The following is a 13,646-nucleotide window of genomic DNA, read 5'->3' on the forward strand; positions in this document are numbered from 1 at the left end:
TGACCAGCTGGTGCTATACCTCCAGCAAGGTGCATTGAAGCTGGTTCTAAAATATTAGAAGAAACTAGAAACTGTAAGCAACTGGTGATGCTGGTGTAACAGCAACTGGTATAATGGCAAGGGGGACCAGAAGTTCAAGTTCCTCTTGCTTCCTATTGCTTCCAGTCTTTCTTGTCACACTCCCCCATCAGCAGAGCCTAATATGGATATGTCTGGCAAAAGATAAATGTAGTTTGCAGAGTCCCAGGTCAAGCAATTCATGGCAGCATATGAAAGCTTAGACTTAGAAACAAGATATAATAGCATCATAATAAATGTAGTTATTTGTTCATTATTTTTTTATTTCCTACTAGACAGTAGTGTGCAAGATTCACGTCTTTTTACCATTGTAACAACCCCTCATCTGAATCCTCATGTGCATAGTACAATAAAAGGGAGATAGAAGATACTCAATAAATATTCCTTCCATAGATGAATAATGAATAGATTTATTAGGTTCTTTTCAAAACTACTTAACAAAATGTACAATTCAATTCTTGTCAAGTGAACAAATAATTAGGGACTCATAGAATGGTTGTGAGGCTAAAATATGAACATGAAGCAGTTCCCTTCTATTGAGTGGGAATTTGAGATATTCTCATATGACTTTAAGTACTAAAATAACATATCCACCATTCATATTCATGTTTTAATACCAAAAGAATAGAGCAGGAAGCAAAACCTATAGGATGTTAGAAAATAAAAAGGTAAATGTAGCTTTGGGATTACTCAGAAGACTTGTGGAAGAAGTTCTAATCTGAGGCAGGCTAGAGAGAGCCATGGAGGACATGAGTTTGCCAGGTTTTGAGATGATTCTGATGGATGCAGAGAAATTAGGGTTAGTAGGAAATGTTGTTGGAAAAGTAAGTGGGAACAAACTTTTCATAAAAAATTATGAATGCAGGAGTTAGAATTATGAGCATTATGTCTTTTTTAAAGAGCAGCATTAAGAGGTTTTCAGCAAAGGTGTAATGCGGCCAGTGGGAATATTTTCTGTAGATAAATCTGGCAGCATCATGTGCAATTGATTGAGTGGGTAGAGACAGGAAGACCCAGGAGGAGACCGTGAAAATAATCCTAAATCAGAAAAAGATGGTGGAAGTAGAAGCAAAGCAAAGACACAACAGATGATATTTAGAAGGGAAAATCAATATACATGGTAAAGATTTAATCCCAGGAGAAGAGGGAAGAGAGGTTATTTAGAATGAATCTACAATCATGCACGTAGACAGGATCCATGGGGTGGACATAGAGAGACCACTGAATTTCATGAGAAGAACTTGGTCAATAAGCGCATCAGCACCATCAAAGTCCCCGTGCATATTTTATCCTCCAACAATGAAACTCAGTAGTTTTGAAAAGCTAATAGGAGTCAGGAAGAATGTAGATATCCTCATCTTGAGCTTCAGAGGCAGCAGGTTTCTGGAAGTTATAGTAGTCACAGGATGTCTCACTTCCATACATGTGCTCTTTGAAATTGATCTGCTGAGTGTTTTCGTAGAGTCCCTTGTCAGTTTCTTTGTTAGCTTTGGGAGGCCCCATTTCCACATTTTCATAGTTGGCCTGCATCCTAGTTCCCCTGACAGAGGGTCTGTGGCTTTGGGTTTTAGCTGAGATTTTAGGCCTTGAGCCAACAATGTGAGGACTCAAGCAGAAGGTTTTTGCTAAGTCTTTTTTCCTGCTGTTTCTCCTTTGCAAAAACCTCGGTAAAGTAAATCTGGTGGTGTTTCGGTGTTTCCAGTGCCAAACACACCCAATCCCACAGACCACCAAGAGTACTAAAAGGGAAATGCCTACAGAAATGGCCACCGATGTGTTTCCACAGCTTTTCAACATTTCTGCACAAACAGTGTTGTTCAGGGGCTTGGGGTTGTCAGTAAAAAACTCACAGGTACAGACAGATGTAATTCCGTACAGACTAGTACTGTTCAAAAATGAGATTGGAAGCTTTCTTAGGCATTTTTTTTCCAGATCCGAGAGAACATTAGCTGGCAGAGTCCTGATGCACCTAGAGGTGATATTGAGTAGACTTAGTTTTGAAAGATGGCTTTCTGTGTATTGGATGCTCTTCACATTACAGTCATTAATATACAATTGGACTGTATCAGGGGGGATTTTAATCCACTCCACTTTCTTTTCTATCAGTGGATCACAAAATGAAGCAGAAGTGAGTGGAAGATAACAGCACAGTAGAAAACTCAAGTAAACGAAGGTTACATTATCTGCCATCCAGAAACCTGTTGTAAATAAAAAAATGCATTAATTGCATAGTTAGCATGTAGCATAATCAAAACTCTATCACATCTACCAATACATTACCACCAGCATGTAGTGTGTTCCTGATTGCAATATAGACTATACCAGTAGCTGTCGTTGGGGGAGAGAAGGTTTGAAGAACCCATCCTTGCCCAAGCCTGAGTGGCTTAACCACCCAGACTTCAACATGATTTTTAATGATCAAGATAATGACTTTCAAGTGAAAGACAACGTTTCACCTGCGGTAGGATAACGGGACAAGAGGATGTGTGTGATCGTTCCCATCATCTCTACCTTCTCTACGAAGCCTGCTCATCCCTCTTTCAAGTGGGCAGGGGTTGTCTTTCCTGATTCAGTCTTTCCACTGAGATCCCACATTAAGGAGTCAATAATCTGTTGAAACAAGATAACCTAAATGACAGACAATTATATGTCTTTCTACTTCATTAAGGGTGAGTAGGGATCAGGTCATTTTTTCTTTTCTTTTTTTTCTCTTTCATTCAGTAAATTTATTACTGATGATGTTTAAAATTATTTTTAATCTTTTATTGATTTTTTATACTTATACAATAGCTCATAAGACATATAACACAAAGTGTACACACACAGCATTCAATCTATTTATTTATTTATTTTAATTTTTTATGGAACTGGGAATTGAACCTAGGGGTGCTTTACCACTGTGCTAAGTACCCAGCCCTTTTTATTTTATTATTTATTTTATTTATTTTTATTTTGAGTACTGGGGATTGGATCCAGGGGTGCTTAACCATAGAGCCACATCCCTAGCCCTTTTTTTATTTTGAGACAGGGTCTCATTAAATTGCTTAGGGTCTTGTTATGTTGCTGAGCCTGGTCTTGAACTTGCTATCCTCCTGCCTCAGCCTCCCAAATTGCTGGGATTACAGGTGTGCTCCACCATACCTGGCTCAATCTATTTAATGAATGAAGAATTAAATATGAAAAATGACTAGAAAATTCAGGATCTAGTTGGTTAATTGCTTAAGACTCAAGATATGTCTTCTAAAATGTATATAGTTTATACTTAAATATGAAAAGAGATCTTTGAAGTAAAACCTTTTATTTTGTAGTATGGGGAATCAAACTTAGGAACTTATACATGTTAAACAAGTACACTACAATTGAGGTATGTCCTAGCCCTTTTAAAATGTATTCATTTATTTTATTTTGAAATAGGGTCTTGCTAAATTTCCGAGGCTGACCTCAAACTTGTGATCCTCCTGCCTCAGCCTCTAGGCTTACAGGCTTATGACACTGCACCCAGCTTTTGCAAACCATCTTATCATCAATTTTCTTACACCTTTCAATGAGTTTCTTTCATTCAAGTAAGATAAATATAGAATTTTTTCTGCTGATGCTTTAAAATATCAAAGAAGAGAAACAGGAAGCATTCAACTAGGCTGAATATTCTATTATGATTTTATCAAGAAAATATTATTTCTATATATTTTCAGACTAGACATAGAAATAGTTGCACATAATATTTCTAACAGTCCTTGTTGGGGTATTTATCATAACTTATTGAATCTCCTCATCACTCATATTTAATTAGTAGCATATTTTGAATCAGCCTGTAAATAATTTTATATAGACTACATCATTTAATTCTACAACTGCCATTTGAAGTGGTTACTATTGTTATCCTCATTTTACATATCATAAAACAAATGATTAAAAATGTTAAGCTATTTCATTAACAACTAAGTAGTGACTGATTCAGGAGTCAAATAAAATTTTCTTCCAAATATTACACTTAGCAAATATATGTAAATGGTTATCAATTGCATTGATCATTGTTTTTGTATAGCTTGATTAGCTCTTGATTAGCTCTGATTTCCAGATTAGAATATGCCAATGTGCAAACCTTCCATATGATATTTTCTATAACCAAATTGAATATGACACATAATTAATATATAAAATTTATTTAATAAAATACTGCACCAAAACCCCAGGTCTAGATACCTTTTTTTTTTTAAATAGTTGTTCATGGACACAATACCTTTATTACATTTTATTTTATGTGCTGCTGGGGATTGAACCCAGTGCTTCATGCAAGTGCTCTATCACTGAGCCATAAACCCACCCCTGGATACCTTTTGATATCCTTGAAATTCTGGGGAGTACATTGGGATTAAGAATACATGATCACCATGTAAGGATTCCTCCTTTATGATGCCGGACACCAGGTTTGTGTTCAGGGTAAAAGTTTGTGAAATGTCTTTTACCATTAGGATCCCTTTTCCTTTGCAAAACTGATGAGAACTTATCTTAAGATATTCTGTGGTTTAAATGATTATTTATTTAAGCAATTATTTGCCAGGCTATTTAACATAAATTTACAAAACAAATTTCAAATATTGATCAGAATTAACAAGTGTTTAAAGAGGTAAAGGCCTACCACAGAAATAGAGTCAGGGGTTGGGATAGCAAACTAATGTCCTGCTGGCAGCCAAAGATAAGGTAATAAATTGACCTTTCGATTTCAAAGAATAGATTTATTTTTATCATCTGTGCTGTTCTATGCAGAGCAGACATTCCAGTACATTCCTAATATCAAGGTGTTCATTGAGATAAAGGTAAGGAGATTTTTTACGGGGCGTGGGGGGGTGGGGGGAGCTTTTCCCTTTCTTCAAAATAACTTCATAGGGAAAAACTCAGAGAGACATAAACCCAGACCTATAATGAAAAACATGTTTCAAACAAGAGCCTTTCAAATATAACAACATCCACATCTCTTTAATTTTATCCTGCTCAAAGAAGACTTTTCATTTTGGAAAGCAGTTTCAACAGATTGCCTAATAATTATCCGTTTGTCTTAAAAGTCACAAATTGTTGATAAACTGGAATTTAATGGGCCAGATATTGCCCCATTTGTTGGGAAGCAAGGCAAACACAGAAAAACACTCCAGGCACAGATCTATGAGCATATTTTTCATGTAAAGAAACATCAGCATCACTCCCAGCAGGTAATCTTGTTTCCCCCTGAAGCATTTTTTTTTTTCCTAAAAACAGTGTTGGATAAGATAAAAAGTCATTGCTGGGTTTAAAGTGAACCTGTTTCTCATCATTTTTCACTATCCAAACACCTTAGACAGGTTCTTCCTTACCTCAGGATTGGTGTGCTAGGCTCTCCCTTGTTCTGGCTGAGCTTCAAATGTGCTTCTGGTTTAGAACCTGTTCCTCTTTTTCTCTTGGGTCAGTTACTTCCTCCTTCACCTCCTCCTTTCAGAATATTTAATACTTGCAAAGTTTCCTGGCTCTAGAGGAAGTTCTTATCAGGTATGCCAAAATTAAGATAAACAGCACACATTTTTGAATAAGGAAGTCTGGTCCTTCATCTTTAACAGGCAATAACTTTTCAAGTAATCAGGAAAGGAAATCCATAAAGCCTCCTGTTTTTGAGCAACATTTGCAATTCTCAATTGACATTGTTTCATTTGTATTTCATTTTTTAAAAAGATTCTAAATGTAATACAACATAAGTCTTAGTTTTTTATTTCTTTATATGATTTCTAAAACAATCCTCATTTCAAATATGATATTCCAATGCCCAAAACTTATGTCTGTCAAATTACTGTCTTAATTTTAGTTCAGAAATATCCCTGAACTATATATCCCTTTAAATTTATTACAAGAGAAGTTTGCAAACTATATTCTGAGGCACACTACTTTAGGACATGCTAGTGGTCTCCTACAGAGTAGACTTGTGAAATACGGCTTCTGTGGATATTCACGGGCTCATCAGAACATGAAAGACCCTCAGCAGTCTTATAGGAAGCAAGCCAAGCCAAGTAAGAGAACTAGTTAATTTTGCTGGAATAACTGTAATCAGTAAGTTTTTTTTTTAACACTTAACAAGTGTTCTACCAGGACTAAACCTTCAGTGGATTGCTCATGAAATCCTGATAACAGCCCTATGGGAGAAACACTGCTATTAGTCCCATTTTGGAGGAAAATGAAAGCAAAGTGAGGTAAAATAGTTACACTCCTATGCCAGCAGTTTGCCTCCAGCACCTTTGTGCTAAACCTCTCTGCTTGCTACCCTGCTAGACTGAGTAGTATGTTTCCCATATAGAATCTTTACTTAATGCCATCTCTCAGAGCCTGACTCCCTGCTACACAAAAATAGGAAATGCAGAATTAGATAGACTACAGATGAATTAAACAGTTCAGCTAGAAAAATTAATGGGAATATTGCCTTTTAAATTGTACTGGAACTTCTTCAACCATACACATTGTATAAGGTGGTTTGAAAGAAGAGGATCTAGTGGTTGAAATGCCAATTTGACATTGGAAGAATAGTTTTATATATATATATATCTGACATTGTATGAGGCTTTAAGCAACATATTCACACTCATATTCCTTTGAGACTGAATAAGCTCCCTGTAATATTAAAATGTAAGAGAAGCTGGGCAGATTGGCTCATGCCTGTAATCCCAGAGATTCAAGAGGCTGAGGATTTCAAGTGCAGGTCAGGAGGATTTCAAGTTCAAGGTCAGCCACAACAATTTTGTGAGGCCTTAAGCAACTTAGCAAGACCTTATCTCAAAACAGAAGATAAAAAGGGCTCCATGGTGCAGTGCCTCTGGGTTCAGTCCCTAATGCAACAAACAAACAAACAAAATCCCTAAGAAAAGAGGCCAGTATATTCATAGATTATTTCAAATCAAGGTGGTAAGGGCTAAGAAAGATGTGATTATGGATAGGGGACAGCTGGGGCAAGTAAGAGTCATCCTATCATGCTCAGGTTGGTCAGGAAAGGCCAGAGCTAAGACAAGTTTTACAGAATAGAAACAAGGGTTCTAGACAAAGATCCCAGAATGGAGGAAGTTAAGAAATTGTGAACCTATAAACTTGATGTTCTCTATACTCTCATCAGGATAATTAACTGTAATATTAGCCACCCCTCTAAATAATACACATACGTACCCACACATGCATGTGTTCAATCTGCATGTAATGTCATAAAAATACTATTTGTATGAAATTATGTGATCTTCTCTAAAAGTCAGGACATCTGAATGTCATCCAAATGTTGCCCTTTTTAAAAAAAAAATTACTTCATGCCTATCCCTTTCATTTTTCTGTGAATAATAATTTTTCTGTAAATAAATGGAGGTAGATTGCCTGTTACCTTCTTCAAGTAGGATTTTTTGTCTGTTTGTTTTTTGTAAGGGGGATTGTACCCTGGGATGCTGAACCACTGAGCCACATCCCCAGTCCTTTTTATTTTTTACTTTGAGACAGGGTCTCACTAAGTTGCTTAGAGCCTTGGTAAATTGCTGAGTCTGTCCTCAAATTTGCAATCCTCCTGCCTCAGCCTCCTGAGAAACTGGGATTAGAGGTATGTGCCAACATGCCTGGTGGAATATTTTTAATTTTTTTTATTTTAATTTTTCTGGTCACTGGGAGTTGAACCCAGGAGAGCTTTTCCACGAGTTTAATCCTCAGTCCTTTATATTTATTTATTTTTGAAACAGGATCTTGCTAAGTTGCTGAGGATCTCACTAAATTGCTGAGGCTAGTTTCAAACCTACAATATTCCAACCTGTGATCCTCTGGCTTCAGCCTTCTGAGTCGCTGGGATTACAGGTGTGTACCACCATGCTTGCCATGAATCTTTTAAAGGTTTTTTTTTTTTTTTTAAAGTCATTCTTTAAATGTATAGAATAAATGCTACATATATTAAAATAAAATTATTGTATAATTTTATTTTTATGATTGGTATTGTTTCTTGAATTGTGTATATTCTTAACTTCCTCATCTTTAATTTATCAAGGTACATTTTAATTTTCTTTTTATATGTCCTTTTTAAATCACAATAATTATGTCTAGATTTTTTTTCTGTAAGTGGTTCATTGCTCTATTTGTTTATTGTACAATTTTGTCAGGATAATTTATTGACTATAACCTTCTTCTACTAATTGAGGATTGCAATCACTTTACTTAAATTCCTAGAAACTCCTTGGTGTCAATTAATTTACTTTAATTTACTTAATTTAATCCTGTGCTTTTTTTCAGACATTTAAATGAGTAATATTAGAAATGGTAGATAGGGTCAATATTTGTATATGTGGATATTACTTGAAAGTTTGGAAGACAAAATTTTCTTGGATATTCTATAAGGAACCCTAAAGTCCCATGTCATTTGTTCAGGGTATTATGAGAATACATTTTAGCTTAAAGTTGTTTACCTGGCTGCTAGGAACCACAGCCAAGTAAGATGATGCATGGCACTTTTGGTTGTAAGGTGACACCAGCTAGCCATTGAGATGATATGATTATGTTAAGATTTGCATTCATATGGATATTGGACTCCTGCTGTTCACCTCGGTCTGCTACGGGACTCCTGGAGAGTTCCCATTGGTTGGGGAAGTACAGTAGGAGGGAATTCCTGGGGAGGAACTTGTGTTCCCGGTTCCAGTAGAACACGACCGCGTGGGTGGACCGGCTGGCTTCCCTGACGTGTAAGGGGTATTGGCGGCATTTTCAAAAATAAAGTTTTGTTCCTGCTTGAGTGGCTCGTGATTCTGTGCCCAGCCAGACTGCGGCACCTGGCAAAGCAAGAAATTTAGTGGCTAGCAAATCCTTCAATACTGATTGCTTCATGAGATTAATCAAAAAGAGCAACTAGAGTTTTGATGAAATGCACGGCTGCCTTCCAGCAACATACTTTCACCATAGGGGCAGAAGAGCTGTGTACACAATGAGAGAAAATTGAGCAACTGAAGGTGAAAGGAGATGGTGTGAATTTCAAAAGGTCAAAATAAAACCATTGTTTCTTAGTTGTGCTAAGGACCAACCTTGGTAGCAGCTGGCAGACTTATATTACATCATTTTGGAGGGGTGGAGGATAGGTTTTAGTGAAAGGGATCTCAGATATGTTTAGGAATACATTTTCAAACCTGAAACTCTATCAAAATTACTTAGAGTTTTTAAAATTGCAAATTCCTGGGATATTGGGATTCTACCTCATTAGGTTTGGAGTGGGGCCCAGGCATCTTTATTTTAAATGTTAAGAGCAACACCAAGGAATTTCTGGACAGGGGATCAGTATAGTTAACAGATTATGAGGGGAGGAATTTTTACTTCTTACTTGATACTCTTTTGTACTATTTGGTATTTTTTCCATTAACATGCACCATTTTTGTAACATAAATGAACAATAAAAGTCTCCTCAAGACCATTTTAATTTGCAGCCAGGCTGGGAATTACTGATTCAAACAGACCTTCTCACTGAGGGGCAGGCAGGCAGGTGCTGCCATTTACTCCACAGTCTCCCACCCAAAAACAGAAACTTAGGCTGGATGGAAAACCCAGTCCCCAGACACTGAGCCAGTACTTCTTCACTACATCAGGATACTTTCTCCATGAAAGAAGTCCTCTGATGTCCCTTCAAGACACTGGTCTTTTTTTTCTCACATTGTCAGGAAATTAAGGATATGGACCAGGGATAACAAACCCAATGGCTGGAGGCATAGAGAACCACAAAAGGTGTTCTCGTGGCTTAAGTGGCGTGGACCACTTTAAGCCATGAGATCTGCCACCTGGAATGTTTCTCAGGCCTACATGGTATATATTATTCTGGTTTACTTGGCAACTTAGAAATATTAGATTATGGTCTAGATCTTAAGAAGAAGTCAAAAGAAAAACAAAATAAAAGACCTGGGAATTCCACTCCAAGATATATGCTTAACAGAAACAAGTGTCATTTCTGTTTATAAACAGCTTTACTTAGCATACCTCAAAGACCTAGAAATAGGTCTGATCAATGATCCATCAGCAATAAAATGGGTGAATAAAGTACAGTAAATTCACAGAAAGGAATAATAAACAACAATGAAAAGGAGCAAACTACCAATATGCACAGCATCGTGGATGAATCTCCTAATTAGAATTAAAGAAGCCATACACAAAAGAGTGCATACAGTGTGACTCCACTAAAATAAGGTTGCATTCATGAAATTTCGACTGTGGATATATGATGGTAGAGGTAGAAGAGATGAGGCTGCTACAGACCTGCAGGTGCATGAGCTAGCTTTCTCAGATGCTGGAGACATCCTGTGCCTTGACTTTTGTGGCAGTTACTCTACGTAGCCTTTCATTAAGCTATACATTGAATATTTGTGGTCCCTATGTTATTTATTTATTTATTTATTTTTGGTACCAGGGATTGAACCCAGAGGCCCTTGACCACTGAGCCACATTTCCAGCCCTATTTTTTTTACACTTTAATTTAGAGACAGGGTCTGAGTTACTTATTGCCGCACTTTTACTGAGGCTGCCTTTGAACTCATCACCCTCCTGCCTCTGTTTCCCCAGCCACTGGGATTACAGGTGTGAGCTACTGTGTCTGGCTGACAATTGTATCTTGATTAAAGAAAAATACATTGGAAATCAGTAATAAGAGATAATTCTTTTAATAATCATGAAAATGAAGACAATTATATGTACTTCTTATTTCATTAGATCATTGTATTCATCAGCAAGATAGTTCAAGTCAAACAATACTTTGCTAAGTTGTAGGCAGACTTTGAGTTAGAAGAATTCTAACTTTCTCTGGATCTTTCTGAGCCAGAGGTTGGTGAGGCTAGTGATGAAGAAGATAGGAGCTATTTTATTGATAAATCTTGAGCTTCAGCCCAGTCAAAACAGTAGAGTTTTACTTTCAGAAATCATGAATTTGGTCTTTCATTGGCACAGCTTAACTTACTGAAGTGCTGTAATCCCCCACCCCCAGTCATATATACCCTAAAAGAATAGTGATGTAAAACAATATTATCTTATAAAAATTGACATCTTGAGCAAGAATTACAACTTCCCTGAGTCTTACCTTCTTCAACCGTAGAACAACAATGGATGTCATGATCCCTGAGTTCCTTCAAAATCTACTAACTGCAAATGAAGTATATGAGGATGATTGTCATCACATTCAGAAGCATGTGGAACTGGGGTTCAGGTTTAATATATACTTCCTTTTCATCTAGATCCCTTGTTTCATCATAAGTCTTTCCCAATTGCTCTGCAGCTCAGATAGCATGATATGTGGCTTGCTTCAGCTTCAGTTGAATGACACTCCCTAGTCTTCCCCTACGTTTCCCCTTTTATTCCATCAGATAAAAAGAAACATTGAAAAACTTGAGTAAACTTTGTATATGAAAAAATATAAGCCATTTTACTTCCTTATGAATGGAATGGAAAGTGGCATTCTAAAAGCAGCCCTCAGATTGTGTCCACAATTTCTCAGTTCAGAAAACTTTTACACAAGTTCAGCAGATTTTTGTGTTCATTTGAGGAAGCCAGTCATGTAAATTGGGATTCATAATGGTTTCCAATTTTGTCATTGTTGGACTCTTCCAAATTCTTCAGTCAATGTTGGGAGGAATAGTATAACCTATAATGATTTTAAAGACAACTGGTCAGATTTGAAATTTTCAAACTGTGTTCAGGCTGGATTTGAAAGCAACAGGATTCACAGAGACCTTTTTTTCCCACAGACACTGTCAATCACTATTACCATTTCTGACCTGATGGGGGGCCAGCTCATCAGAGGAAAACACGACTCTTAAGCCCTTTACCTTAAGACCCTGCGTTTTCTCCCTTGTACCCTGGGCATGAAATTTGAAGAGACAGAAAGCAGTAGCTGCTTTTGATCCACTCCTTTTACAAAATTAGATGGTGCCTTATCTATCCCTAGTCCCACATAGAGTAGCAGAGGGTGAAGAAAACAACACAACACACACAGAGGGAGTGGGGTAGGGGCCTGTCTACAAGGGTCCTGGAAATCAGAGCCCTGTTTTCTCCCGTTGTGCAAAACATACGTTAGAAGCAAATCCATCTTCAGATGAACATTGTTGAGTATTCACCTGGAATGTAGGGACACTAGTATGGGGCATAAATGGTTCATGGTCCCAGGTAAGCCAGGATGCTTCCGCTAAACTTGCTTCTCCATAGACCGCCATTTTCTTTTTCTTTTCTTTTTCTTTTGAAGCAATGATAAAGGATTTATTCTGGCCAAGGCCAAGGGAGCAGAAAGCACACAGTTCTGCAGCCCAAGACACTGAATGCTGGTTGGGGGCAGCTTAAAAACAGAAAACCACAAAGAAGGGGAGTCAGAGATGTAAGTACAATCATAAGACACATTTCACACCGTGTCACCAAGTTCTTGGAATTGACACCTCCCGTACCTACTCAGGAACGAAGCTAGCACCAGCTCTACAGTTTAAAGACATTGTGGTCAGGGTGCAAGTGGGTAGGGGTGTCAGCTTCTATGCGAGTGAGCTCTTAAAGGAAGGGGGGCCAACTCTGCACAGGGCGAGATGTCTGAGCAGAATGGAGTCAGCCTGACTTAACTTTCAAATCATCACATAACAATACGACACCAATTAGCCACAATTAAATAAACACAGAAGGCAGAGGAAGCCAGTGGGATTTTGTTTTGTTTGTTTTTGACTTAGGTACTGGTGATTGAACCTACCATTGATCTATATCAGTAGTCATCTTTATATTTTATTTTGAGACACGTAGACCGCCATTTTCTTATTAGCCATATTAACAATAAATTAGACTAAAGTCATATTGATCTTTCTTTTATTAAGATAAATGTTTCTTACTGTGATATGCTTCTTTTGTTAGTAATTTATCATAATTTAAAGTCTGTCTCTGTGATTGAACCACTGTGAATTTTTCACCAAATATTTTTAGAAATTATTTTTCTAGGCCTCATAGCATCCCTGTAACAAAGTGAGTTGCTTTAATGGTTGAATCACCTCCTATGAGTAAACATTTTTAATACGAAACTCTGTACTTGTGGTGTTATTATTTTCTAACAATATTTATTATGAACACATTTTTAATGAGGAAATACCATGTTATGCTATATCAAAAACACCTAATCAGGGCTAAATCTATGCCTTCATTTGTTCTCAGTATTTGCCCTCTCCCTAATAAATCTCATTTAAAATTTCAGTTATATTCCAATGACTCCGAATTAATATCTGAAACAAAGATCTCACCTCTGAATATCTAAAAGACAACTTATAATTTATATGTGTATGTCTGAAAGGCATTTCAACTCAACATGCTCAAAGGTATTATGTTGTGTCTCCCAAACTTCAAGTGCACCTCTTTATTCTGTGGCATTATTGAAGTCATCCTTGGAAAACTCTCTACTTCCTTATTTAGTGCATCATCCAGATCGCCAATTTCACTGTAAAGTCACCCCCGATCTGTTCACTCCAGTCCATCTCCACTTCTGCAATTCTAGTGCAAATTATTAACACTCCACACGTGAGCAATTGCCTTAACTACCAAATTCATCTCCC

General features: G+C 37.1%; 1 protein-coding gene across 1 annotated transcript; it reads right to left on the reverse strand.

Moving 5' to 3' along the window:
* Window positions 1-802: 802 nt before the first annotated feature.
* GAPT (GRB2 binding adaptor protein, transmembrane) lies at window positions 803-5,506 on the reverse strand. The gene is made up of 2 exons (XM_081304664.1): window positions 5,427-5,506; window positions 803-2,276 (listed from the first exon to the last, which is right to left on the reverse strand). Exon 2 carries the CDS (start codon window positions 2,266-2,268, stop codon window positions 1,402-1,404), a length of 867 nt encoding a protein of 288 aa, XP_081160790.1. The 5' UTR covers window positions 2,269-2,276; window positions 5,427-5,506; the 3' UTR covers window positions 803-1,401.
* Between the last annotated feature and the right edge of the window lie 8,140 nt (window positions 5,507-13,646).

Source organism: Spermophilus citellus (assembly GCF_964194105.1).
Source record: "Spermophilus citellus genome assembly, chromosome: 1".
Classification (NCBI taxonomy): Eukaryota; Metazoa; Chordata; class Mammalia; order Rodentia; family Sciuridae; genus Spermophilus; species Spermophilus citellus.

What these genes read in the sequence shown, in the direction of transcription:
- GAPT (XM_081304664.1), bottom strand. Translation starts at nt 2,268, where the DNA reads ATGGCAGATAATGTAACCTTCGTTTACTTGAGTTTTCTACTGTGCTGT.